This window comes from Nerophis lumbriciformis, linkage group LG03, assembly GCF_033978685.3.
Source record: "Nerophis lumbriciformis linkage group LG03, RoL_Nlum_v2.1, whole genome shotgun sequence".
Taxonomy (NCBI): domain Eukaryota; kingdom Metazoa; phylum Chordata; class Actinopteri; order Syngnathiformes; family Syngnathidae; genus Nerophis; species Nerophis lumbriciformis.
In genome coordinates this window covers 71488687-71515786 of record NC_084550.2, presented here as the reverse complement: position 1 = coordinate 71515786, position 27100 = coordinate 71488687, and the positions used below count along the sequence as shown (strand labels likewise).

At 39.5% G+C, this 27100-nt stretch overlaps 1 protein-coding gene across 1 annotated transcript in view; it reads left to right on the top strand.

The window, feature by feature from the left end:
• The first annotated feature begins 2522 nt into the window (after positions 1-2522).
• The window catches only part of ccdc24 (coiled-coil domain containing 24), a 44005-nt gene continuing 19427 nt past the window's right edge, over positions 2523-27100 (top strand). Inside the window, exons 1-3 of the mRNA XM_061942847.2 lie at positions 2523-2684; positions 9203-9364; positions 23497-23681. Of these exons, the coding sequence (XP_061798831.1) occupies positions 9215-9364; positions 23497-23681 (335 nt within the window). The 5' untranslated portion in view covers positions 2523-2684; positions 9203-9214. The remainder of the gene's footprint in view (positions 2685-9202; positions 9365-23496; positions 23682-27100) is intronic.

Below are 27100 nucleotides of genomic sequence, written 5' to 3'. Positions count from 1 at the left end.
TGTTGCAGCCATGAAATTCTAAGTTAATTATTATTTGCACAAAAACAAATAAGTTTATGAGTTTGAACATCAAATATGTTGTCTTTGTAGTGCATTCAATTGAATATGGCTTGAAAAGGATTTGCAAATCATTGTATTCATTGTTTGTACATTCCAACAGGTGTTGTTATGTTGTACAGGACTTACTCATCTCCTCTTTCTGCTGTAAAAATTGTGAATGATCCACTTGACACTCCTGTGGGGAAACTTGCTTTGATCAGAAAAATAACAGAAAAATCCGCAGCTTATTCCAAAATGATGGTGTGTCTGTCTCCTATGTAGCCAATTGCGCTCTGGAATAATATTGTGAATGACATCTGCTGGGTCAAAACGTGGTCCCTTACTAACAGATATTTACTTACCAACAAAGTCAAAGAGATATCTTTTAAAATCATTCATGGTTATTACCCTGTAAAGACTGTGATGGTTAGATACAAGAAGGACATTGATGTTACCTGCACCTTATGTAACATGCATGTTGCACCTTATGTACCATGCATCCAGAGACTGTTTACCACCTGTTTTGGACTTGTGAAAGCACTCCATCACTATGACAGGCATCTGTCGCTTCATCCTGGACAATATTCTTGACAAATTTGTGCTTTGTTTTAAAGATGTGATATTTGGTTTTACACTATATGAACAAAAATTAGAAAAGGAATTTTACCTTTGCAACCTCATTATACTATTGGCTAAGTTTTATATTCATAAATGCAGAGGTGGGTAGTAACGCGCTACATTTACTCCGTTACATCTACTTGAGTAACTTTTGGGATAAATTGTACTTCTAAGAGTAGTTTTAATGCAACATACTTTTACTTTTACTTGAGTATATTTATAGAGAAGAAACGCTACTTTTACTCCGCTACTTTTATCTACATTCAGCTCGCTACTCGCTACTAATTTTTATCGATCTGTTAATGCACGCTTTGTTTGTTTTGGTCTGTCAGACAGACCTTCAAAGTGCCTGCCTTACTGGTGACGTTTCACTTCGTTCCACCAATCAGATGCAGTCACTGGTGACGTTGGACCAATCAAACAGAGCCAGGTGGTCACATGACCTGACTTAAACAAGTTGAAAAACTTATTGGGGTGTTACCATTTAGTGGTCAATTGTACGGAATGTGTACTGTACTGTGCAATATAATAATAAAAGTTCCAATCAATCAATCAAAAGTGTGAAGGAAAAAAGATCCTTTTTTATTTCAACCGTACATCCCGTCAAAAGCCTAAAGACTGACCGCACATGAGGACGTTCCTGTCTTCACAATAAAAGTGCCGCTCCATCGCGCCGGCTCTTTCAAAACAAGAGTCTCCGAAAGCCAGCGCAAACAAGCTAGCAAGCTACGGAGTTTGACGCCAATATATTTCTTGTAAAGTGTATAAAAACGAATATGGAAGCTGGACAAATAAGATGCCAAAACCCCACCACTTTCATGTGGTATTAGACAGAAAGGAGGAACTTTTCTTCTCCTCCATTTGAAAACGAGGACGTTATCATCACTACTGTCTGATTACAATCAATGCAAGTCATCAGAATCAGGTAATACACCAACTTATATTCTAGTCTTCATGAAAGAAAGGAATCTATATGTTAAACATGCATGTATATTCATTAAAACACCTTTAACATGTGAACAAAAACAGCAAAATAAATACATATAAATTATATACTGTATATATCAATGTATATGTATGTATATATATATATATATATATATATATATATATATATATATATATATATACATATATATATATATATATATATATATATATATATATATATATATATATATATATATATATATATATATATATATATATATATATATATGATATGAGTGTGTATGTTACTCATCAGTTACTCAGTACTTGAGTAGTTTTTTCACAACATACTTTTTACTTTTACTCAAGTAAATATTTGGGTGACTACTCCTTACTTTTACTTGAGTAATAAATCTCTAAAGTAACAGTACTCTTACTTGAGTACAATTTCTGGCTACTCTACCCACCTCTGCATAAATGTACGTTTCTCAATACCCGACCTGTCTTTTGTGCCTTTAAAAAAGAATTAGAACTCTACGTTAAAACACTCTCTACCTCTAACAACCAAACAGCTGTGAAAACGATGATGCTGTGTTCCAAATTTAAGTTATTTACTGAAATTGAGTGAGCCTATGGCTTTGCACTTTGTTTATTTTTTATATATATATATATATATATATATATATATATATATATATATATATATATATATATATATATATATATATATATATATATATATATATATATTAGATACTTTGAATTTATAACCCCTGGCGCTGCTTTGTACTCTTTTTGTACTGTTCTGTACTATTTTTGTACTTATTTTGATTGTTTCTTGTCTGTTTGTAAATGTTGACATTTATAAATAAAAGTTTAAAAATAAAAAAAAAACACGTTTGTCCGTCGCGCCGTCGCCCACATTTAGTTGCCCGTTACAACGTATTAAAGTGACGCAACAAGCTGACGTGGAATAAAAGTCTTCCAAAAAAATCCTTAAAATATTCAACTTGAATGAACCATGAGCCACGCGAAATCTCGCGATAGTTGCGTAGCCTAGCAACAGAGATGTTAGCCCTGGATACCACACACTGAAGGTGAGCTTCTCTTTCTCTCTCTCTTTCTTTGGTCTTATATGGAAACTGCACGATTAACTACTTCTAGTTCCGTTGTGTAGGTATTACATTCCTAAATATCCCCAATGAACACGTCACGAACGTCACATGTGGTGTTTGTTTGGCCTGACAACAGCTGGCTAACTTTAGCATGACTCGGCTAACTATCAGGTTTCAACATCGCCAGCATAAACTCTTTCAGTTACTAAGTTAGTCTTTACTATTTGAAATATTACCTATATTTACTAAGGTGTTGGGTCAAGGTGGTCAGGGCCCCCAAGGCCACTTTGTATGTGTGCTCCAACTCCTGAAATGAATTGGCCCACATGTAACCAATCTGCTGAAAAGATGTTACACTAAGTATATCCAATCAATATAACTCTAGACAATGTTATTTTTCATTCCATTTGAGTACCCTATATCGGCTATATCAGTGGTTCTTAACCTTGTTGGAGGTACTGAACCCCACTAGTTTCATATGCGCTTTCACCGAACCCTTTAGTGAAAAATAAAATGTTTTTTTCTTAATTTAATCTTAATTTATAAATATTAATCATGACATGATGTTATTATATTAAATAGATACTAATAAAGATATATTTTACAAACAGAACGTTACAGGAATGATCCCATGTTTACATCTCATTGTGCAAAATGTGAATGTTTTAGTGGGAACTAAATGCGATATCGGAAAGGGGTACAAATTATTTCCAAAGCAGGACCCCCACCCAGACATACAATACCATACCTGCCAACTACTCCGGTTTTCCCATAATTAGTACGGTTTTCATCAACCTATTCCGGGTTACGGTTGCAGTGATAAAAAATACGTTTTTTCATTAATTAAATTATTTATTTATTTTTTAAGTTTTATTCACGAAATCGCGTAACAACAATGACAATCGACACTGCTTCCCGTAACTTCCTATCGAGCCATTCCGAATGCCATGCGCGAGGCTATTTATAGCACCGCTGCCAAGCACGAGGCACCAGTTGCCATTGTTTCCAAACGAGCGAACGATCATGGAATCAGCCGGAGAAAAATCGCAAACGAGTCTTAAACCGAAAAGAAAACTGCAGTCATTCCGTGAAGAATATTCAAAAGCCTATCCGGGAATAATTATCCGTTCCAAAAAGGGTGAAAACTACGCGAATTGCACCTTGTGCAGACAAGATTTTTCGATCGGACACGGAGGAATTAGCGATGTAAAAGACCACGTTGGGACAAAAAAACACAAGTCTAATGCCGTTGCTAAATTTGGATTTTAGCCACAAAAAGGTAATGACACCAATGTTATCTATTGGAATTGTTTAGTACTGTTATACTGTTAAAAGTGTTTATACTATTTATGCTTTCAAGTCCAAGTTGAAGAAATCTTGTTAAATGTTGACAGCATAACTACCAAAATACAGAAGTATGTCCTTAATATTTTTGCAGTGCTATTTCTGTTGAAAAGTTCAAATGATTACATTAGAGATGTGATGTGCCACTTTTCAAGTGTCTGATGGCTTCAATTAATTTTCATTCATTTTTCATATTTTGAATTCTTTTGAAAGGCTTACAAAAAAACTACATTTGAATTGTAATTCCATGCTATTGACAGGACTATTAATTTTAATGAAGTTAGCTTACCATGTTTACAGTATGATCATTGTGATAGAAATGTGAATTTTAGGCACAGAATATTTTTTACAATTGAACAAGGCAGTAGATTATACAAGCTTGGACAGAAAGTTAATAATGACACCAATTTTTTTTTTAATGGAATTGTTTAGTACTGTTTTACCATTTGTTTACTGTAAAAAGTGTTTATACTTTCAATGAACAAATTGAAGTCTTGTGAAAGGTTGACAGGATAACTGGCATTAACTGTCAAAATAATTTCAAACTATTGAAGTTAGCTTACAGAATAAACATGTCAATCAACCCATATGATTTTTGCTGTAATATTTTTGTTTTGAAAAGTCACTGTGACTGATAGAAAAGTGATGGTTTTAGCAACATTTGAACCTGTCTGAATGCAATCAATCATTTTGCGTCGGGGGGCGACTGAACCCCCCACCAGGACTTTGTCCTGGACCTACTGGGGCCTGCGGCCCCTGGACCCTGGCTACTAGGTTTTTCTGATTTCAAAAGTTGGCAGGTATGCAATACTAGTACACAGCTCATGAAAACAATATGTTGTGTTACTGTCATTGTAAGTGGGCCAAAACACTTGTTTTTGAAAATAATCCCATGGAAATGACTGCTGTCATTTGATTATAATAATAAATAAAACATCCATCCATCCAATCAATCAATCAATCAATGTTTATTTATATAGCCCTAAATCACAAGTGTCTCAAAGGGCTGCACAAGCCACAACGACATCCTCGGTACAAAGCCCACATAAGGGCAAGGAAAAACTCACCCCAGCGGGACGTCGATGTGAATGACTATGAGAAACCTTGGAGAGGACCGCATATGTGGGTAACCCCCCCCCCCCCCCCCCCCCCCCCTTAGGGGAGACCGAATGCAATGGATGTCGAGTGGGTCTGACATAATATTGTGAGAGTCCAGTCTATAGTGGATCCAACATAATAGTAAGAGTCCAGTCCATAGTGGGGCCAGCAGGACACCATCCCGAGCGGAGACGGGTCAGCAGGGCAGAGATGTTCCCAGCCGATGCACAGGCGGGCGGTCCACCCCGGGTCCCGACTCTGGACAGCCAGCACAAATGAGTTTTAAGATGGGACTTAAATGCTTCTACTGAGGTAGCATCTCTAATTGTTACCGGGAGGGCATTCCATAGTACTGGAGCCCCAATAGAAAACGCTCTATAGCCCACAGCCTTTTTTTGGGCTCTGGGAATCACTAATAAGCCGGAGTTCTTTGAACGCAGATTTCTTGCCGGGACATATGGTACATCCACTTGGTATTTAGTCAGGTTTGGGACAGGTGCACTGCTGGCGTGGCCACAGTGTGCACATCTAAGTTAAGGTACCAATGATTGCCTCACACACACACTAGGTGTGGTGAAATTTGTCCTCTGCATTTGACCCATCCCCTTGTTCACCCCCTGGGAGGTGAGGGGAGCAGTGGTGCCGCGCCCGGGAATCATTTTTGGTGATTCAACCCCCAATTCCAAGCCTTGATGCTGAGTGCCAAGCAGGCAGGTAATGGATCCCATTTTTATAGTCTTTGGTATGACTCGGTCGGGGTTTGAACTCACAACCTACCCATCTCAGGGCGGACACTCTAACCACTAGGCCACTGACTTAGAGGGAACATTGTTTGGGGGTATCCATAATACGGCGATAGGGAGAAGTTTTTATTTACACGATGAGTCGGGTGTGGCCTGACCTCCGCGGCGGAGGCTCTGCCGAACCCCTGAGGCCGACTCACCGAACCCCTAGGGTTCGATCGAACCCAGGTTAAGAACCACTGGGCTACATCGAATAATTCAAATGTTCAAGCTATTCATCTAAAGCAGGGGTGTCAAACGTACGGCCCGAGGGCCGAATCAGGCCAGCGAACAGGTTTTATCCGGCTCCACGGGATGAGTTTGCTAAATATAAAAATTAACCCTGAAATGTTTTAATGAAATAAACTGTTGTTCTAAATGTGTCCACTAGATTTTGCAATAGCAATTCTTTGTATCTTTGTAGATGATGCTACATATGTACAAAATAAACCACATGATGTTCGTACCGTATTTTTCGGAGTATAAGTCGCTCCGGAGTGTAAGTCGCACCGGCCGAAAATGCACAATAAAGAAGGAAAAAAACATATGTAAGTCGCATTTTTGGGGGAAATGTATTTGGTAAAAGCCAATACCAAGAATAGACATTTGAAAGGCAATTTAAAATAAATAAAGAATAGTGAACAACAGGCTGAATAAGTGTACGTTATATGAGGCATAAATAACCAACTGGTATGTTAACGTAACATATTATGGTAAGAGTCATTCAAATAACTATAACATATAGAACATGCTATACGTTTACCAAACAATCTGTCACTCCCGAACGCTGAATCCCATGAAATCTTCCTCTCCGGTGTCGCCTCTGGTATGCGCCGTTTCCTTTCTTTCTGCTGCTCGATCGCCGTTTTCTGCTGCATATTTCACTACATCCGGCTTGTAATCTGCAGTATATGATTTCCTTTTCAATGCCATTTTAGTTCAGCCAAGCTCAGTTTTTATAAGTTACCGCCAATGTTGAAATAATCCATTTTAATACGGATGTAGCAGCAGTTAGCATCCCATGACCCACAATGCACTTCTGCCATGGCGCACAATGCACTTTTGCCATGACCCGCCCCCGTCGAATTCTTATTGGTCGACGTGTGTGACGATTGCTGACATTTGCTTTGTCTATTACGCGAATGAGATAAATAATATTATTTGATATTTTACGGTAATGTGTTAATAATTTCACACATAAATTGCTCCGGAGTATATATCGCATCCCCGGCCAAACTATGAAAAAAACTGCGATTTATAATCCGAAAAATACAGTACAAAATGTTAGTACATCAGTCGAGAAAAATTATCAAACTACATAAATAACACAGTAATTTCATTTTAATACAATTTTTTCATCTTGATAGATTGATAGATCTTTCTGTGTGGAGTTTGCATGGGTGGGTCACACGCCATTTGCGTTCCAGCTTTCTACATGATAGTTTAAGAGCTCTAGTTTCTTCTGTAAACCAGGGCGTACGCCTTTTAGGGGCCTTTTTTAGCTTTAGCGGTGCTATACTATCGATGGTGTCGCGCAGGGTATTGTTAAAGTTGTTAGTGAGGTTATTGATAGAGCACACATAATTTGGGAATGGCGCCATTACCGAAGGCAGTAGGCCAGCAAGAGTCATTAAGTTAAGTTAAAGTACCAATGATTGTCACACACACTAGGTGTGGCAAAATTATTCTCTGTCATAGTTGTGACAGCATTAATGTTGCGGCTACTAAAGCAGTGGTTATTAGTAGCTTGTTGACAATGCGTTAGAACTTCGAATTTTATAAGATAATGATCGGACATTACTTTAGTCTATGGGATTTTCATAACTTTGGAGGTGGTGCCAACCCGGACAAGGACTAGATCTATTGTATTACCATTGCGATGCGTGGATTCATTTCATATTTCTATAAGACCACAGCTATCAATTATAGTCTGGAGCGCCACGCACGAAGGGTCTGATGTGGTATTCATACGGATATTAAAATCCCCCATTGTAATTATATTATCTGTGTGTGTCACTAGATCAGCGACAAACTCTGAAAATAAAGTCCAAATAGGGCACAGGGGGGCCAGGTAGAGAGGTAGCGGTGTGACAGACCTCATAGTAAGCACCTTAAATTATTTAAATTTATGGGTAAGGTTAAGGTTTTCATTGTATATTAGTGCGACCCCTCCACCTCTTTTAAGGGGACGGGCAATATGTGCATTCGTATAGTTAGAAGGAGATGCCTCGTTAAGCGGGAAAAATTCAACTGGTTTGAGCCAGGTTTCACTGAGACCAATGACGTTAAGACTGTTGTCTCTAATGACCTCATTAACTAATAACGTTTTGGGAGACAGCGATCTGATGTTTAAAAAGGCCATATTATAGGTAGTGGGCTGTTTTGAGGAATTTTTGTTAATTGTATCCTCACAATACGAAGGTCCTGAGTTCGATCCCGGGCTCGGGATCTTTCTGTGTGGAGTTTGCATGTTCTCCCCGTGAGTGCGTGGGTTCCCTCCGGGTACTCCGGCTTCCTCCCACCTCCAAAGACATGCACCTGGGGATAGGCCCCTCCCACCTCCAAAGACATGCACCTGGGGATAGGCCCCTCCCACTTCCAAAGACATGCACCTGGGGATAGGTTGATTGGCAACACTAAATGGTCCCTAGTGTGTGAATGTGAGTGTGAATGTTGACTATCTGTGTTGGCCCTGCGATGAGGTGATGACTTGTCCAGGGTGTACGACGCCTTCCGCCCGAATGCAGCTGAGATAGGCTCCAGCATCCCCGCGACCCCGAACGGGACTAGCGGTAGAAAATGGATGGATGGATGGAGTTGACTGATGAACATTATCACATCATTTATTCAGAAAATATAAATAACGACACAAAAAGATAGAATACTATTAACCGCAACATGTAAGTGTAAAAAAAACAAAACATTATGACTTGCACATTTTCAGAATGTGCTTGTTCTATTTTTAAACAAAGAAAACCATCTAAAGTTGTCTTTATTTTGAAGTTATCGTGCCAGTGATTTTACCAGTCCGGCCCACTTAGGAGTAGATTTTTCTCCATGTGGCCCCCGGTCTAAAATGAGTTTGACACCCCTGATCTAGTTGCAACATGAATTGTCCATCCATTTTATACCGCTTGTCCCCTTCGGGTCGCGGGGGTGCTGGAGCCTATCCCAGCTGCACTCAGGCGGAAGGCGGTGTACACCCTGGACAAGTCGCCACCTCATCGCAGGGCCGCAACATGAATTGCTTAAATAATTGTTTCCTTGTCTCCACAGACTGGCAGCCATATGCAGTCTACCAGCGGGAACCTGATTGGGTGTCCGGGTCCGTCTCTGTGGAGTCTGATTGTTGAGCATGTTCCACGGTCTGAGATGCCAAAGATTTACGCCACGCTGGGGCGCTCGCTGGTTGACACATACACAGAGCTACACGATGAGGTAGGAGGGGATGTTTTTTTATTGAATTAAATCATTGATTAATTTCCATTTCCCTTCACTGATACCTTATTCAACTATATGATACAGTTAATATACAGTATTCTCTTAAGGAGTGACCAGGCTGTTAATCTATTGCCAACTGCAGAGACTACCAGGCATTTATTAGGGGGAAGGTTTATTTCTAAAAATATATTTTTTTAAGATATTAACAGGTTTAAGACAAATGGTAGAGGATGCCATTAGTTCTATATATATTAATGATTATATTATTATTGTTGTTTATGTTTGATAAAAAAACTGTTTTTTTTGGGTGAGGGCCTGACATTAATAAAAATATAATATGTGAATTTTTCACTCGCCAAAAAGGTGTATCTCATTTCTCATTATTTCGGGTAAGATCAGTCCACACCACCTAAAATACTTTCCTGTCATGCTCAGATTTTGACCCAGCTCTGCAGTTCTGGCATTGAAAAAAATAACTCTCGTTTTTGCAAGTATCTTAGATCTCTGAGCTGCATAAAGTCAGCAATTAAAACTCCCAGACTGCCTAATAAAAGCCAAAGTTGGCTGAGAAAGAAAAAAAGTGGCACTGCGATGCTGCCAGATGTAAGCCAGCCAGACATGAATATTTATTTACACAAGACCCAGTGAACCCACACTTCTGGCATGTTGACCTCACTCAAGATTGTTCAGTGCTGGTGAGAAATCTTCATATGAGTGGGATCAAAGGAAAAGAGAAACCATATTATTGTCTATTCAATACCTGCATGGGTTTGATGTTTCAACTTCTGACCATGCTAACTTTCATGAATGCTGGAGAGCTTTGTTGTTGTTTTTTAAGGACCCACTACAAAAAAAGCCAGTCAAGAAATATCCGACAGATGAGAGGAACACTATGCTGTTTATTTGAGAACCTACTGCATACAATCTAGTCAAAGTTAGCCTGAGCAATAAATTGATTCTATCGATAAATTAGAGTTTTTTGTTACAGACCATGAATTTTACCATGAATTGATTTACGTGGACCCCGACGTAAACAAGTTGAAAAACGTATTCGGGTGTTACCATTTAGTGGTCAGTTGTACAGAATATGTACTGAACTGTGCAATCTACTAATAAAAGTTTCAATCAATCAATCAAAAAACAGACGATTTAAAAAAAGTAAAAATATCTTCAGTGTTTGCCCCATCTTGAAATCTACATGTGGTGGTGAGGGCGTGGCCAATGTGACCTCATCATATAATTTGCATAATTGTTGATGATGCAAATATATATATATATATATATATACTAACATGCTAATTTACATACATTTTAAAATAAGTCTGTGTTATTAATAATTAGTATTACAAACCTCAAATTTTCCTTGCCCTAAAATATGAGCCCTCTAAGGCAACACTTGCTTTGACCTTAAAAAGGTCAAGGCAAATTTGAGGCCTTTAATTCTAATTACTAATAACACAGACTTATTCTAAAATGTATGTAAATTATCATTTTAGCGTATATACTGTGTATATATATATATAATTTTTTTTTTACAGGGGCTGTAAAACATGCATGCATGTATATAGTAATAGTTATATAGTTATATATATATATATATATATATATATATATATATATGTATGTATGTATGTATGTATGTATGTATGTATGTATGTATGTATGTATGTATGTATGTATGTGTGTGTATATATATATATATATATATATATATATATATATATATATATATATATATATATATATATATATATATATATATATATATATATATATATATATATATGTATGTATATATGTATATATGCATGCTTTAGAGCCCATGCTTCGAAATAAAATAATGTTTGTCTTGGTGCCCTTCTAACTTGCCTTTGTGCCCTAAAATATGAGCCCTCCTTTAAGGCAACCACCTGATGGCCATAAGACGTAACTGCACTTTTTGTCCATATAGATAAAAATAGTGTTCATGTATGAGATCTAGGGCTGCCAATTATGGCCAAAGTAATAATTAAGCTTATTGTTATCAATATTGAACTCATGATTACTGATTGTTAGGTAAACCACTGTTGGGGTGTGAACGTCATTTTTACATTTAAATAGAGGGAGGTTTTTTTTTGTTTTTTTTTATGTAGGTTATGTACATTTATATGTACATGTAGATGCTGTATTTGGGACAGATCCATTAAGAGTTTGAGCAGAAATATGTCGTATAGGAATTAACTACACACAATAACACTTTAACAACGTGCTATGTCACAGGAATGGTTTTTGAAGTAATACCTTTGTGACATGAAAAAAACACAAGTAATGTAAAAAAAAGCCTTTCGTTTACTTTTTAATATCAAAATAAAACTAAGCAGTTTGGCTAATGAAGATAAAGTCAAATAAACAAGCTTTGTTTTTCTCCAACGCCTCCTATCAGTACAACAGTTTGGCCAACAAAAATAAAGAGGTGTGACACCTCTCACATCAAATACACAATCTTCACAACCCGCGTTCAATTCGATGAGATGACAAAACATTAAAGCTAGTATTGAAGTTATTTGAACACTGATACAGTTTGCAGTTAAAGAAAGGAGGAGTGAACATCCCAGTAAACAAACTAAAGACTTTATAAACAAGTTGTGACAACGTTCACGACACATCACCTGCTGCATGTATCCTCACCTCATTAACTCTCAGTCACAGCAGCTGATGAACGCCGTATTGAGGAAAGGAAAGCAACATCAAATAGTTTTCTCCTTCGCTGTATACTTTTAGTGTGTCTGTCTCCAATATTGTCCACACCTGTCTCCATCTAAACACAGCAGTGCGCTCTTAAACGCACGGCGAGAAGCGAGGGAAAATGAGGTTAAACCAAGCGCTTGGCTCCGTTTACTCCGAGGGGAAAACTCCGGAGCAAAGTCTGTGTCGTTGGTCCGCCATTATTATCAAGTCAAACGACGCTAGTGTATGCACCTAACTTCGTGTTGCGTAAAATGCATTAATAAATGACGTTTTTTCAGTAATTAAAAAAATAGACGGTATTACTAACCCTCTGGAATTTTATCCCAAATTGTCATTATACCGTTTGACTGTTACATCCCTCGTCTATTAACAAGCAAAAAGTCAAGGGCGGTCACGGCTTGTTCGTGCCGCCGATGTTGGTAAATTTTTTAGGGCATTTTGGCAAATGCCGAGGGCGGTCATGGCTTTTGCCACAGTTGCCGTGGTTAAATTTGAGCCCTGTATATACAGGTAAAAGCCAGTAAATTAGAATATTTTGAAAAACTTGATTTATTTCAGTAATTGCATTCAAAAGGTGTAACTTGTACATTATATTTATTCATTGCACACAGACTGATGCATTCAAATGTTTATTTCATTTAATTTTGATGATTTGAAGTGGCAACAAATGAAAATCCAAAATTCCGTGTGTCACAAAATTAGAATATTACTTAAGGCTAATACAAAAAAGGGATTTTTAGAAATGTTGGCCAACTGAAAAGTATGAAAATGAAAAATATGAGCATGTACAATACTCAATACTTGGTTGGAGCTCCTTTTGCCTCAATTACTGCGTTAATGCGGCGTGGCATGGAGTCCATGAGTTTCTGGCACTGCTCAGGTGTTATGAGAGCCCAGGTTGCTCTGATAGTGGCCTTCAACTCTTCTGCGTTTTTGGGTCTGGCATTCTGCATCTTCCTTTTCACAATACCCCACAGATTTTCTATGGGGCTAAGGTCAGGGGAGTTGGCGGGCCAATTTAGAACTAAAACTTGCTGGTAGATGGCTGCGTTGACCCTGGATCTCAGGAAACAGAGTGGACCGACACCAGCAGATGACATGGCACCCCAAACCATCACCCAACCATGCAAATTTTGCATTTCCTTTGGAAATCGAGGTCCCAGAGTCTGGAGGAAGACAGGAGAGGCACAGGATCCACGTTGCCTGAAGTCTAGTGTAAAGTTTCCACCATCAGTGATGGTTTGGGGTGCCATGTCATCTGCTGGTGTCGGTCCACTCTGTTTCCTGAGATCCAGGGTCAACGCAGCCGTCTACCAGCAAGTTTTAGAGCACTTCATGCTTCCTGCTGCTGACCTGCTCTATGGAGATGGAGATTTCAAGTTCCAACAGGACTTGGCGCCTGCACACAGCGCAAAATCTACCCGTGCCTGGTTTACGGACCATGGTATTTCTGTTCTAAATTGGCCCGCCAACTCCCCTGACCTTAGCCCCATAGAAAATCTGTGGGGTATTGTGAAAAGGAAGATGCAGAATGCCAGAGCCAAAAACGCAGAAGAGTTGAAGGCCACTATCAGAGCAACCTGGGCTCTCATAACACCTGAGCAGTGCCAGAAACTCATCGACTCCATGCCACGCCGCATTAACGCAGTAATTGAGGCAAAAGGAGCTCCAACCAAGTATTGAGTATTGTACATGCTCATATTTTTCATTTTCATACTTTTCAGTTGGCCAACATTTCTAAAAATCCCTTTTTTGTATTAGCCTTAAGTAATATTCTAATTTTGTGACACACGGAATTTTGGATTTTCATTTGTTGCCACTTCAAATCATCAAAATTAAATGAAATAAACATTTGAATGCATCAGTCTGTGTGCAATGAATAAATATAATGTACAAGTTACACCTTTTGAATGCAATTACTGAAATAAATCAAGTTTTTCAAAATATTCTAATTTACTGGCTTTTACCTGTATGTGTGTGTCTCACTGTATTGAATATGAGTCTATGAGAATATGAGCCCCTGTGTACATTCTTCTTCTCTTCCTTGATGAAGCTCCTCCTCCTTGTTATATCACCAAACAAAAAGCTGAATACACACATTAATAGTGAATGCTGGCTCAGCTAAAATTTAGTGAGTGTTTTGCTGAAGTCTCGTCTGACGTCATGCTTGGCAGTGGTTCACTGTTTACAATAAGGGTTGAAAAAGCTGAAGTATAATACAGTTTCGCAGTTAACCCTACAATATTCGTTGAGCTGACGTCTCCCAAAGCGGACTTGAAAGGCATGTTCTCCTTAAAATTCCAAGAACTACCTGAACTTTTAAAGGCTTTTCTGTATTTAATTAGTGGTTACATTCTCTGTAGGGCAGATCACTTCCTCATTCCTTTTCTTCCTAATTTCTTCACTTTTCTTTTTGGCTTTCTCCTGTGGCCTTGTAATCAACTCCATGCCGGCCGTGCACCAACGCGAAAGGCACTCTCATTCCTCAACACATTCATCAAGGTCTGCTTAGTTAGAGGCAGCTATAGATTAGACCAGGGAGTCTCAAACTGTGGTACGCAGACTACTAGAGGTACACAGGCTCTATCTAGTGGTGTGCCAAATAATCACTTAATTAAATATTCAACACAGTGTTACCGTTCAAAGTGTGTGTAATGTTACAGTGGCCAAATATATTAAATATGCTTGCTATATAAAACCTCTGCCGTGTTTTTAAGGAATATTTAGGTCTACTACGCAATAATGTTGGTCATTAAGGGTGGTACTTGGAGATCCAACTGTTTTCTGTGGTGGTACTTTGTGAAAAAATGTTTCAGAACCAGTGGATTAGACAACTCTGCAAGGCCACACTCAGTACTTTTTAACTGCATAAAAAATGTGCTAACCTGGCATAATAGTTTGGGTTTTTACAAAACTCTGCTTAAAATAGCTCCTGGATGAGATGAGGGAGGAGGGAAAATCTGCTCACAGGTCACACAGCCACACTCAGTGGTTGTGTGTAAAAGCTGAACACAGACACTTAGAAAACATGTGTTTCAGGTACTTTGGAGTATTCATTTTGACTGAGAGATCAGCCATGATTGACAAGCAATACGCGTGCAGGTAGCCAGACATATGATGCACACATTTTCTTTTTTTTTTTATAGGTGTCCATCACTTTTTTCCAAAGCACACTTGCAGTAGTTGTTTTTTAAACTTACACTTCAAGGTTCTACTGTAGCTGTCAAGCTGACTGGAGTCTGGGAAATTCTGAGCGATTGCAGAAAACTGAATGCAAAAGTGTCCCCAGTCGGATATAACGTACTTCCACAAGAACTGTATGGTACCATGAACCCTTATGTTTTATTGATTGTTTTTCTGCTAAGAGATGTCAACATCATGGCTACAGACTGTAAAATATACAAAACTTTCGACAAGATTTATAGAAAAGAACCTTCCCCAAACTGTTACCACAAAGTTGGAAGCCTACCATTGCACCCAATGTCTTGCTAAGATTAAGGATTATCGATCAGTCAATCAAAGATTAGTCACACGCCATTTGCGTTCCAGCTTTCTACATGATAGTTTAAGAGCTCTAGTTTCTTCTGTAAACCAGGTCGTACACCTTTTAGGGGCCTTTTTTAGCTTTAGCGGTGCTATACTATCGATGGTGTCGCGCAGGGTATTGTTAAAGTTGTTAGTGAGGTTATTGATAGAGCACACATAATTTGGGAATGGCGCCATTACCGAAGGCAGTAGGCCAGCAAGAGTCATTAAGTTAAGTTAAAGTACCAATGATTGTCACACACAATAGGTGTGGCAAAATTATTCTCTGTCATAGTTGTGACAGCATTAATGTTGCGGCTACTAAAGCAGTGGTTATTAGTAGTTTGTTGACAATGCGTTAGAACTTTGAATTTTATAAGATAATGATCGGACATTACTTTAGTCTATGGGATTTTCATAACTTTGGAGGTGGACTAGATCTATTGTATTACCATTGCGATGCGTGGATTCATTTAATATTTCTATAAGACCACAGCTATCAATTATAGTCTGGAGCGCCACGCACGAAGGGTCTGATGTGGTATTCATACGGATATTAAAATCCCCCATTGTAATTATATTATCTGTGTGTGTCACTAGATCAGCGACAAACTCTGAAAATAAAGTCCAAATAGGGCACAGGGGGGCCAGGTAGAGAGGTAGCGGTGTGACAGACCTCATAGTAAGCACCTTAAATTATTTAAATTTATTACTTAGGTTAGGGGTAAGGTTAAGGTTTTCATTGTATATTAGTGCGACCCCTCCACCTCTTTTAAGGGGACGGGCAATATGTGCATTCGTATAGTTAGAAGGAGATGCCTCGTTAAGCGGGAAAAATGAATCTGGTTTGAGCCAGGTTTCACTGAGACCAATGACGTTAAGACTGTTGTCTCTAATGACCTCATTAACTAATAACGTTTTGGGAGACAGCGATCTGATGTTTAAAAAGGCCATATTATAGGCTGTTTTGAGGAATTTTTGTTAATTGTATCCTCACAATACGAAGGTCCTGAGTTCGATCCCGGGCTCGGGATCTTTCTGTGTGGAGTTTGCATGTTCTCCCCGTGAGTGCGTGGGTTCCCTCCAGGTACTCCGGCTTCCTCCCACCTCCAAAGACATGCACCTGGGGATAGGCCCCTCCCACCTCCAAAGACATGCACCTGGGGATAGGTTGATTGGCAACACTAAAATTGGCCCTAGTGTGTGAATGTGAGTGTGAATGTTGTCTGTCTATCTGTGTTGGCCCTGTGATGAGGTGGCGACTTGTCCAGGGTGTACCCGCCTTCTGCCCGATTGTAGCTGAGATAGGCTCCAGCACCCCCCGCGACCCCGAAAGGGACAAGCGGTAGAAAATGGCTGGATGGATGGGTATCTGTAGTAGTGATATTAATAATGTTAAGTTTATTTTGTGTAGTTCGCCTTAAATAATCGATCATATCTAGGATTTGATATGATGGGGATCTTCAGATTGTTTGCTTGGTGCTGCGATAGATTGAACGTGTCATAATTTGCCGCCTCAGGAGATTTGAAGGGACTTAAATTGTCTACACTGACTCGTGATTGATAGAATAATAGATTAAGAGATGTTTCTTAACACGTTTGGCCAAAATCAGTCAAACTTTATTTGTTAGAGTGCTGGACAAACAGTGCAAGAAAACAGCATAAAGTACAAAAGTAGAAAGTATTAGAAAGTAGAAAAGCGCTTACTACAGACCTATGCCAAGCCCCATCTCCCAATAGTAAAAAAGCCTTTAAAAATCCTGATCCAGATGGTGATCTAGATCACCCCCAAAATCTAAATCACTTGTTCCTTTTTTCATGTAAGTTAAATCAAAATCAAAACCCTAACTTGTTGAGCTACTGTATGTTGCTAACTAACAGACAGACAAACCCCAGCGAACACATAACCTCTTGGCAGAGGTAATTATTCAAAGGGAAAATGTAATTTTCATCTCTGCATCGTTTTTGTTTTGTTGGTGTGTCGCTTCCAAACAGGCTGCAAATGGGTTTACTCTTTGCACGCGTCTGTAGCTAAATGAAATAAACAGAGGGAACCCTCTTGTCGTCACCCACTCTTTTACACCTTTTCCACTGCAGCGGTCCCAGAGCTGGTTGGAGTAGAATTTCAGAGCTTTCGTTTTCCATTGCCACAGCACCAAAAGTTGCTGCCCACTCTGATTTTTTTTGGTTCAATTCCAGCTCCAAAACAAAGCTGGAGCAGCATAATGAGGTAGGCGGAGTTATTTTTTGTAAACACAGTTGATTCACCTCAATCTTCTTTGCCCCGACACATCCCAAAGTTAATTTTTTTGTGTACCGGTAATTGAAATAGAAAATTCTACCATTTCTGGACGCCTGTGGAGACCTGCTGTTAATTTTACATTTGGACATTCTCGAAAGTAGTACATTTGCAAAAGATACAAAAACGCGGCAAACTTTGGAAAGTATTCAGGTGAGATTGCTGCTGCCTAATCCACTTCAAAGTAAATATGTAAAAATAAATATCGAAACCATAACATCGACCTGGGAAGAAGTAGCAGTGTTGGAAGATGAATGTCATCTTTCGACATAGTTTTTGGCAACAGGCCAGCATACCTTACTGGGCTGCTAAACACAAGTACGAAGCTGGCTAAATGCTAACGGTGGAAGCTACAAGCCAAACAGAAGCGACAACAAGACAAGTCAGACCTGCCTGAACTCCCGTAAGTTGTATTTTTTTATTTTGATCATGTTTACCGCATAGTTTTGGGTGTAAAGGCGCTAGCCTTTTGTTAGCTTTCGGAAGCTAGCTTTTTGTAGTTAAATTAATGAAAGCATCAACTGTACCATTTGTGCTGGCAGATTAGATTACATTTCCCACAATGCATTGCCAATATTCATATTAAAGGGCAAAAGTTAGTGAAACGCTAATTGTCGCCAATAGTTTATCCAATAATGTTTAGAATGCCGACGACGTGTGCTATGTCAACTACCACGATCGAGATGGGAGAGATATTCCTTGCTTGGATCGCATTCTTAAGCGTATTTCTGGACAAATGGAAGCTGCTGAAAAGAAGAGTGAACGGCAAAGGCGAGCATGGATTAATTGCTACAATAAACCAAGATGTGACCTGCTGACAACTTTGTTTTTGTTCGGATCATTTCAGGTAAAACGTTTTGTAAGTAACAAATAATTTAAAATAAATAATAGCCCCACTTTGCATTGACGTAATGTGCTTGGTCGAAGAACTTTGATAGTAGTTGGGTTGATGAAAATAGTACTCTCTTCTCTTATACGGACTGTAGCCTCCACATAAAGCAAAAGTAAAGCGACATGAGAACAACATTCTCCCAATCCTGCTGCAGTCACAGTGTGCTGGGATGACATTAGATTGGTTATCCATGATTATCCAGGGTGTCAAATTTAGGCATACTTGCCAACCTTGAGACCTCCGATTTCGGGAGGTGGGGGTGGGGCGTGGTCGGGGGTGGGGTGGGGGGCGTGGTTAAGATATATATATAAAAAATATTTGACTTTCAGTGAATTCTAGCTATATATATATATATATATATATATTTTATTACATATATATATATATATATAATACATTATTATTTATTTATATATATATATATATATAAATAAAAGAAATACTTGAATTTCAGTGTTCATTTATTTACACATAAACACACACATAACACTCATCTACTAATTGTTGAGTTAAGGGTTGAATTGTCCATCCTTGTTCTATTCTCTGTGACTATTTCAGAACACACACATTATACAAATATACATTATACAATCAATAAGAAAACGGGAGCTCTAATTTGGGAGTCTGAATTAGGATCAGAAGTTCCTATATAAACATTGCGTACTCAAGTCGCCATTTTGTATTGATTACTGCAGCTGTGCACTGGATTCATTCACAAATACAAACTACAACTCACAAACACTTTAGAGTTAGGCTCCACCATCAGAATGTGTACTTAAACTTATAAAGATTACATGGATATTATTCAGTGAGTTGATTCACCAAAACTAACCTGTTATACAGGAGGAAAAAGCACACAGGACGTTTCAATTGTTCACAGACTGGTCGCGCTCATCAGAATGACAAGACACTTCCGGTCTGCAGGTGATAGCATTCAATTGGGAAGAAACGCCCTACTGCCCCCTACTGACCAATGTGAATACTGATAAATGTGGAATGACAGCTCCAAAAACGAATTCAAACCACAAAATAAAATAAATAAATCAGCACAAAAATGTGACACATTATGGGTGGGTCACATATGCATGTACAGTAGATGGCAGTATTGTCCTGTTTACAAGTGTCACAACATTGCTGTTTACGGCAGACGAACTGCTTTACGTAGACGAAATACTGTTGTTGTGTGTTGTTACCGCGCTGGGAGGACGTTAATGAAACTGCCGTACAATGAACCCACATAAGAAACCAAGAACTCGCCCTCGATCATTAGCTGTTTAAATTGTGGGAAAGCGGACGTGTGAACAGGTTGTCAACACGTCACTCAGGTCCGCATGGAGCTGGAGGGGGCGTGGCCTCCAGCTCCGCCTGAATTTCGGGAGATTTTCGGGAGAAAATTTGTCCCGGGAGGTTTTCGGGAGAGGCGCTGAATTTCGGGAGTCTCCCGGAAAATCCGGGAGGGTTGGCAAGTATGCATTTAGGTCGGATCATTTCTGAGGGTGCATTACTCTGGCCTGGCTTGATGACACAATGTCCGCTGGGTTTATAGAAATAAACATAAACGTCACGAACCCATACATAAACAAAGCCGCCATAGCTATCTTGACTTTTATCATTTTCAAAGTGTAAATTGGGCTTAGGTAGTTACAAAGTTCGGGTATGAGACATTGGGGAAGATGTCACTGCTTCACTCAGACTTGTCGATCTTGTATGGATCCTTGCATCCAATGTTGGTCTGTTTGCTCCTTATAACGACGAAGGGACTTCTTATCTAATGTCTCACAGTATTTCTCCACCGTGTCACAGCCGGTGCAATGTTATTTTCCACTGAATAGTTTGGAAATGTTACGTGTAGCGCTATCGTGAACCATGACGCTCGCCCTTCAAAATGTCTGCCGCAATGCACTTTCGGGAAGAATTTGAATCCCTCCAAGTCTCATCGTAAACCTATAATTATGTAAGAAAAACATATATTGTGCAACACTGCTTCTTATAGAGATTGTTAATATTCTGTTTCAATATTGTTTTTGTGGCAGGCAGCACTGGCGATGAAGAGCGACCATCATCTTCCTCTTTGCTACAAGCTCACATCTACAAACTAGTCCACTAAACTCCTGACACACCTGAAGTGTAAGTTCAAACAATGTCATGAAGTGCAGCTGCTAGCTTTACTACATAAAATACTTGTTGTCATGAATCAGGATGGAGAAACAGGAGAAGGATCAATGAAGACCAAGTACTGACTCATGAGGAAATCCACAACCAGTTACCTCAGCCACCAAACAATATATGTAGCATTTAGCAAATATTTTATTAGCGTGTGTTTGCTTTTTTTAATAAAAGTTGTCAACACAAGAACATGTGTGCTGTGTTTAGGCCAGGTTACTTTATTGGAATCCAAAGGTAAACTTGTTTTGAAGCAAGTTAGATCAGGGCATCATGGACCATACTTGCCAACCCTCCCGGATTTTCCGGGAGACTCCCGAAATTCAGCGTCTCTCCCGAAAACCTCCCGGGACAAATTTTCTCCCGAAAATCTCCCGAAATTCAGGCGGAGCTGGAGGCCACGCCCCCTCCAGCTCCATGCGGACCTGAGTGACGTGTTGACAACCTGTTCACACGTCCGCTTTCCCACAATTTAAACAGCTAATGATGGAGGGCGAGTTCTTGGTTTCTTATGTGGGTTTATTGTACGGCAGTTTCATTAACGTCCTCCCAGCGCGGTAACAACACACAACAACAGCATTTCGTCTACCGTAAAGCAGTTCGTCTGCCGTAAACAGCAATGTTGTGACACTTTTAAACAGGCCATCTACTGTACATGCATATGTGACCCACCCATAATGTGTCACATTTTTGTGTTGATTTATTTTTTTAATTTGGTGGTTTGAATTCGTTTTTGGAGCTGTCATTCCACATTTATCAGTATTCACATTGGTCAGTAGGGGGCAGTAGGGCGTTTCTTCCCAATTGAATGCTATCACCTGCAGACCGGAAGTGTCTTGTCATTCTGATGAGCGCGACCAGTCTCTGAACAATTGAAACGTCCTGTGTGCTTTTTCCTCCTGTATAACAGGTTAGTTTTGGTGAATCAACTCACTGAATAATATCCATGTGATCTTTATAAATTTAAGTACACATTCTGATGGTGGAGCCTAACTCTAAAGTGTTTGTGAGTTGTAGTTTGTATTTGTGAATGAATCCAGTGCACAGCTGCAGTAATCAATACAAAATGGCGACTTGAGTACGCAATGTTTATATAGGAACTTCTGATCCTAATTCAGACTCCCAAATTAGAGCTCCCGTTTTCTTATTGATTTTATAATGTATATTTGTATAATGTGTGTGTTCTGAAATAGTGACAGAGAATAGAACAAGGATGGCCAATTCAACCCTTAACTCAACAATGAGTAGATGAGTGTTATGTGTGTGTTTATGTGTAAATAAATGAACACTGAAATTCAAGTATTTCTTTTATTTATGTATATATGTAATAAAAAAAAATATATATAGCTAGAATTCACTGAAAGTCAAGGATTTTTTATATATATATATCTTAACCACGCCCCCCACCCCACCCCCGACCACGCCCCCCACCCCCACCTCCCGAAATCGGAGGTCTCAAGGTTGGCAAGTATGTCATGGACATACAGGGAAAAAATACATCTCAGACATGCCATCAAAGGATCTACATGACAGTCTGCAAGTAAGTTTTGGTGTAGATATAAAACAAACCACAGTAATACCTTGAACAAAACCTTTTTAATTAGCGTATTTACACACACAATGTTCCTGTTATAATGCTATTTTTCACCTTTTCAACACTCTGCTAATACAGGAATATTGTGTTTTTAACTTGTGTGTGAGGTGCCTTAAATTCTTTGAAAATTTAATGAGCACGAATACATTTATTAACACCAGCAGTAGAAAAAAAACATTAATGGTTATAAGAAAATCAAAACTGCTCTAACGCAGGCTGCTTCACAATTATTGTCAGACAAGAATAGAAAAAAAAGAATATATTAGCTTAAAAAAGATAAACGAAACAAATAAGATGACATCATAACCACATTGTAAATTTTGACTGTATAACCAGCAGCATCAACTTCAGCATGTTTGGGTCTTGTCATTGTTTTTAAAGAATATGTTGATGTTCCCACGCTAATTTCTTATTTACCAATCAAAGGCATAACCACTGAGACCTGATAACACGGCTCTGGAGGGCAGTGGGAAATGAAAGTGGTGTAGAACCAACAGCGGTTTAGCTCCAACTCTGAACTTAATCTACTCCAGCACCAAAGTTCTCTGCAGTGGAAAAGGGCTATCAGTCTCTATGGAGGCGGGGCCAAGGGCACTAACATGCACACACAGAAGTTGTGCCTCATGACGTAAACTAACGGTACATAGTAGAAACTATCCGACAGTAAAAAATTAGCCGGAGCGCCCCCAAAATGTAATCATTTTTTCTTTATCCCATTCCCGACATTTCCTGAAGGTTTTATACAAACGCACATAACTTTTTCAGTTATGTTGCTAACTAACCTTTTTTTTCAGAATAGATCTCACACACGGTGGATTTAAGCTGCACCGACACATTAATATAGGTTTTTCACTCAATGAACTTCAAGGTAGTCCTTTACGAAATGTAAACCCAGTGCCCGTCTTCACTGTGACTTCTTCCTCTTGCAGGCAGTCATGTGGCACAAGATATGGCAGGACAGCCAGCAGGGAGGACCTCTTGGCGACAGGCCGAGGGGGCCTCTCACCAGTTCAAGAAGCCCCCTGGCTGACCCGCCGGTGATCAAGGAGCTGGTAAGGGCCGAGGTCAAGATGTTGCTGGAGAATCTCCAAGAGAAATTCTTCAGGGAGGGAAGGTTGGTGCATATTGTGACACACAAGCTCCTTCTGCGACACAACACAATAATATTCACTCAGTCAAGTGTGTTGTCTTCAGTGTTGGGTTAGTTACTGAAAACCGGTAACTATTTACAGTTACTAGTTACTTTATTTCAAAAGTAACTCAGTTACTAACTCAGTTACTTACACCAAAAAGTAATGCGTTTCTGTGAAAAGTAACTATTTAGTTAATTTTTTTTTTTCTTCTTTTTTTTTTTTTAAGGCTCCCATTAATGCCCTTATAGCCTTCATTTCAGTACTGTTATTGCACTGGAGAATAATACAATCTGTTGATCAACTTGACATGCGTTTGCATCACTGAACTCTGCTAAGCAATGTGGTCTACATACAACACACAAAGACAAATACCGTATTTTCCGCACTATTAAAACCACAAATTTACTCAAAAGCTGACAGTGCGGCTTATAACCCGGTGCGCTTTATATATGGATTAATATTAAGATTCATTTTCATAAAGTTTAGGTCTCGCAACTACGGTAAACAGCCGCCATCTTTTTTCCCCGTAGAAGAGGAAGCGCTTCTTCTTCTACGCAAGCAACCGCCAAGGTAAGCACCCGCCCCCATAGAAGAGGAAGCGCTTCTTCTTCTACTGTAAGCAACCACCCGCCCCCGTAGAAGAAGAAGAAGCGCGCGGATATTACGTTTCATTTCCTTTGTGTGTTTACATCTGTAAAGACCACAAAATGGCTCCTACTAAGCGACAGGTTTCCGGTTCATGAAAAGACGCAATCTCTCCATCCGCACACGGACTACTATTTCACAGCAACTGCCTAAAGACTTTCAAGAAAAGCTGGCTACTTTCCGTGCATATTGTAAAAACAAGATAGCTGAAAAAAAGATCCGGCCAGAGAACATTATCAACATGGACGAGGTTCCACTGGCTTTTGATATTCCTGTGAACCGCACTGTGGATACAACGGGAGCACGTACGGTGAATATTCGCACCACAGGGAATGAGAAGTCATCCTTCACTGTGGTTCTAGCTTGCCATGCTAATGGCCAGAAACTTCCACCCATGGTGATATTCAAAAGGAAGACCTTGCCAAAAGAGACCTTTCCAGCCGGCGTCATCATAAAAGCTAACTCGAAGGGATGGATGGATGAAGAAAAGATGAGCGAGTGGTTAAGGGAAGTTTACGCGAAGAGGCCGGGTGGCTTTTTTCACGCAGCTCCGTCCATGTTGATATACGACTCCATGCGCGCCCACATCACGCTGGTTTTTAATATATTATTAAAGTTTGACTGACCTATCTGACTGTTTTTTTGACATTCCTTTAGCGCAGTTAGATGCGGCTTATAACACGGGGCGGCTTATAGGTGGACAAAGTTTTGAAATATGCCGTTCATTGAAGGCGCGGCTTATAACCCAGGGCGGCTTATGGTGCGGAAAATACGGTATATGTTTCAAAGGGCCAATTTATTTCAGGCCAGAACAAATTGACAAAACTATTTTAAATAGCTGCAACATAATGGCACTTTAACTTTAAGTAGATAGGATCTTTGATCCAAGACACAACTTACATTTAACTAAAATGTTATTTTCTTTGTGCTCGACAAAGGAAAAGTATTGAGAATGTCTCCATGTTAAGAAACTTGACTTCTGGCTTCGCCATGATGTCTTGTTAGTTGTTATGAGAGTAGCGTGTGTGTGGACCTTTAAGATATGACAGCATGTGAGGTGAGTGACGTCCATGAGTGAGTGGGCAAGAGAGGTGAGGGAGCGGCAACAGTGAGTGCGTGCAGGTGCTCTAGCTTGGTGGATGACTGAGTGCAAGACACCAATAAAGTCACAAAGTTGCAACAAACCGCCGGCCTCGTCATTCACCCTCGAGTCCGGAGCTGTAAAGACCCACTGCCGCGTAAAGTGAAGGTTTTTAGCCCCGAAGTACATAGGCCCTGGAGGAACGTCTCCCCTGCACCCCTCAACTACAGTCTGGGAGCCCCCCCCCCCCCCCCCCCCTTCCCCCACCCACACAAAGAAAGCCTTTTCTTTTCCTTGTGACACAGAAGGACGACACCGCAGCGCTCTAATAAAACACACTCAGATCTTCTGTTTTTAGCTGATACTCCATAAAAAAATAACGTAAAATAATGCAGTAACGCATCATGTAGTAACGGTAACTGAGTTACTGAATATAAAAATTTCTAGTTACCACCGAAAATAACGGCGTTACAGTAACGCGTTACAAAGTAATGCGTTAGTCCCAACACTGGTTGTCTTTGTGTCTACACGTTTGATATAGCACTCTAGATTTGCCATATCCTTGGAAAAAATACTCTTGCTATAGTTGTCTAAGTAGCTTTCACTACCAGTGATGTTTGAAATAAAGTCATTATGTCACGACAAAACCGACTGCAGCTTCCCATTTGACACGTTTATACTGGTACACACCATTTTTCTGCAATTAATTCCACCTTTAAGATTATTGTCAAATAGCAATACTAAGTCTGAAAGAAAATTGGAAAAGTGATGGATAGACTATATATCATCTTTACGAGGGCTGTCATGTCTTAAACCACCACATCTGCTTTCTTCCAACGGCTTCGATGTGATCCTCTACGCACTTTTTCCCTCTGACAAAGACATCCATAAAACGCTATATTGTGCTCTCTTGTCACTTACAAATTAGATGGAAAGTGCAGGAACAAAGAAGCAGGGCGTAGGGATGCTGCAATGTGCTGTGCAGAAACAATAAGACAAAAACTGCTTTATTTTAGAGGCGTAATGTTGTTGGATTGAAAATATGTGCACACGCTAAGTGGCTGGCTAAATACACATCTTAAAATTGGTGTCCTGTTGTGATAAGTGACAACATATTGAGTAAATGTGGCTCTCGGGAAGCACTTGGCTCTCTGGATCTGTTTTTGTTTGTTTGTTTTATGAAGGAAAGTTATCAGGGTTGTAAAAATCCAAGGAGCGGTTATAAAACAGCGTAATTGCAGTTTGCTTTTTAATTTCTCCTACTAATGTCAGGCCAATGATGGTCAACTAGTGCTTGGCAATCAAATGACTTTACTGGTAAACAGAGAAGTGTCGTAAAGTGGTTGTCTGTGTGTGTGGGGGGAATTTTTTGTGTCTGTACGAGCTTGTAATTCTCCCAGCGACTAAGTAGTTGCTGCCAGGAATGTAGCCCTGTGTAACCCAGGAGAATAGTACAACATTGTTCTCCGGTTTTGCCGTCTTTTATTGCCTGTCCATTGGCTCTACTTCCTTCCCATTGTTGCTTTCTTTTTTTACATGTCCATTCATGCCGTGCCTACTTTGTGAAACTTCTCACAAACCGCAACATTATTGAAAAAACTGACAATGTCACTTGTATGTCAGGCCAATAGTGGGTGATGTCTTTGCAAAGAAAGATATGCGCTAATACTATAG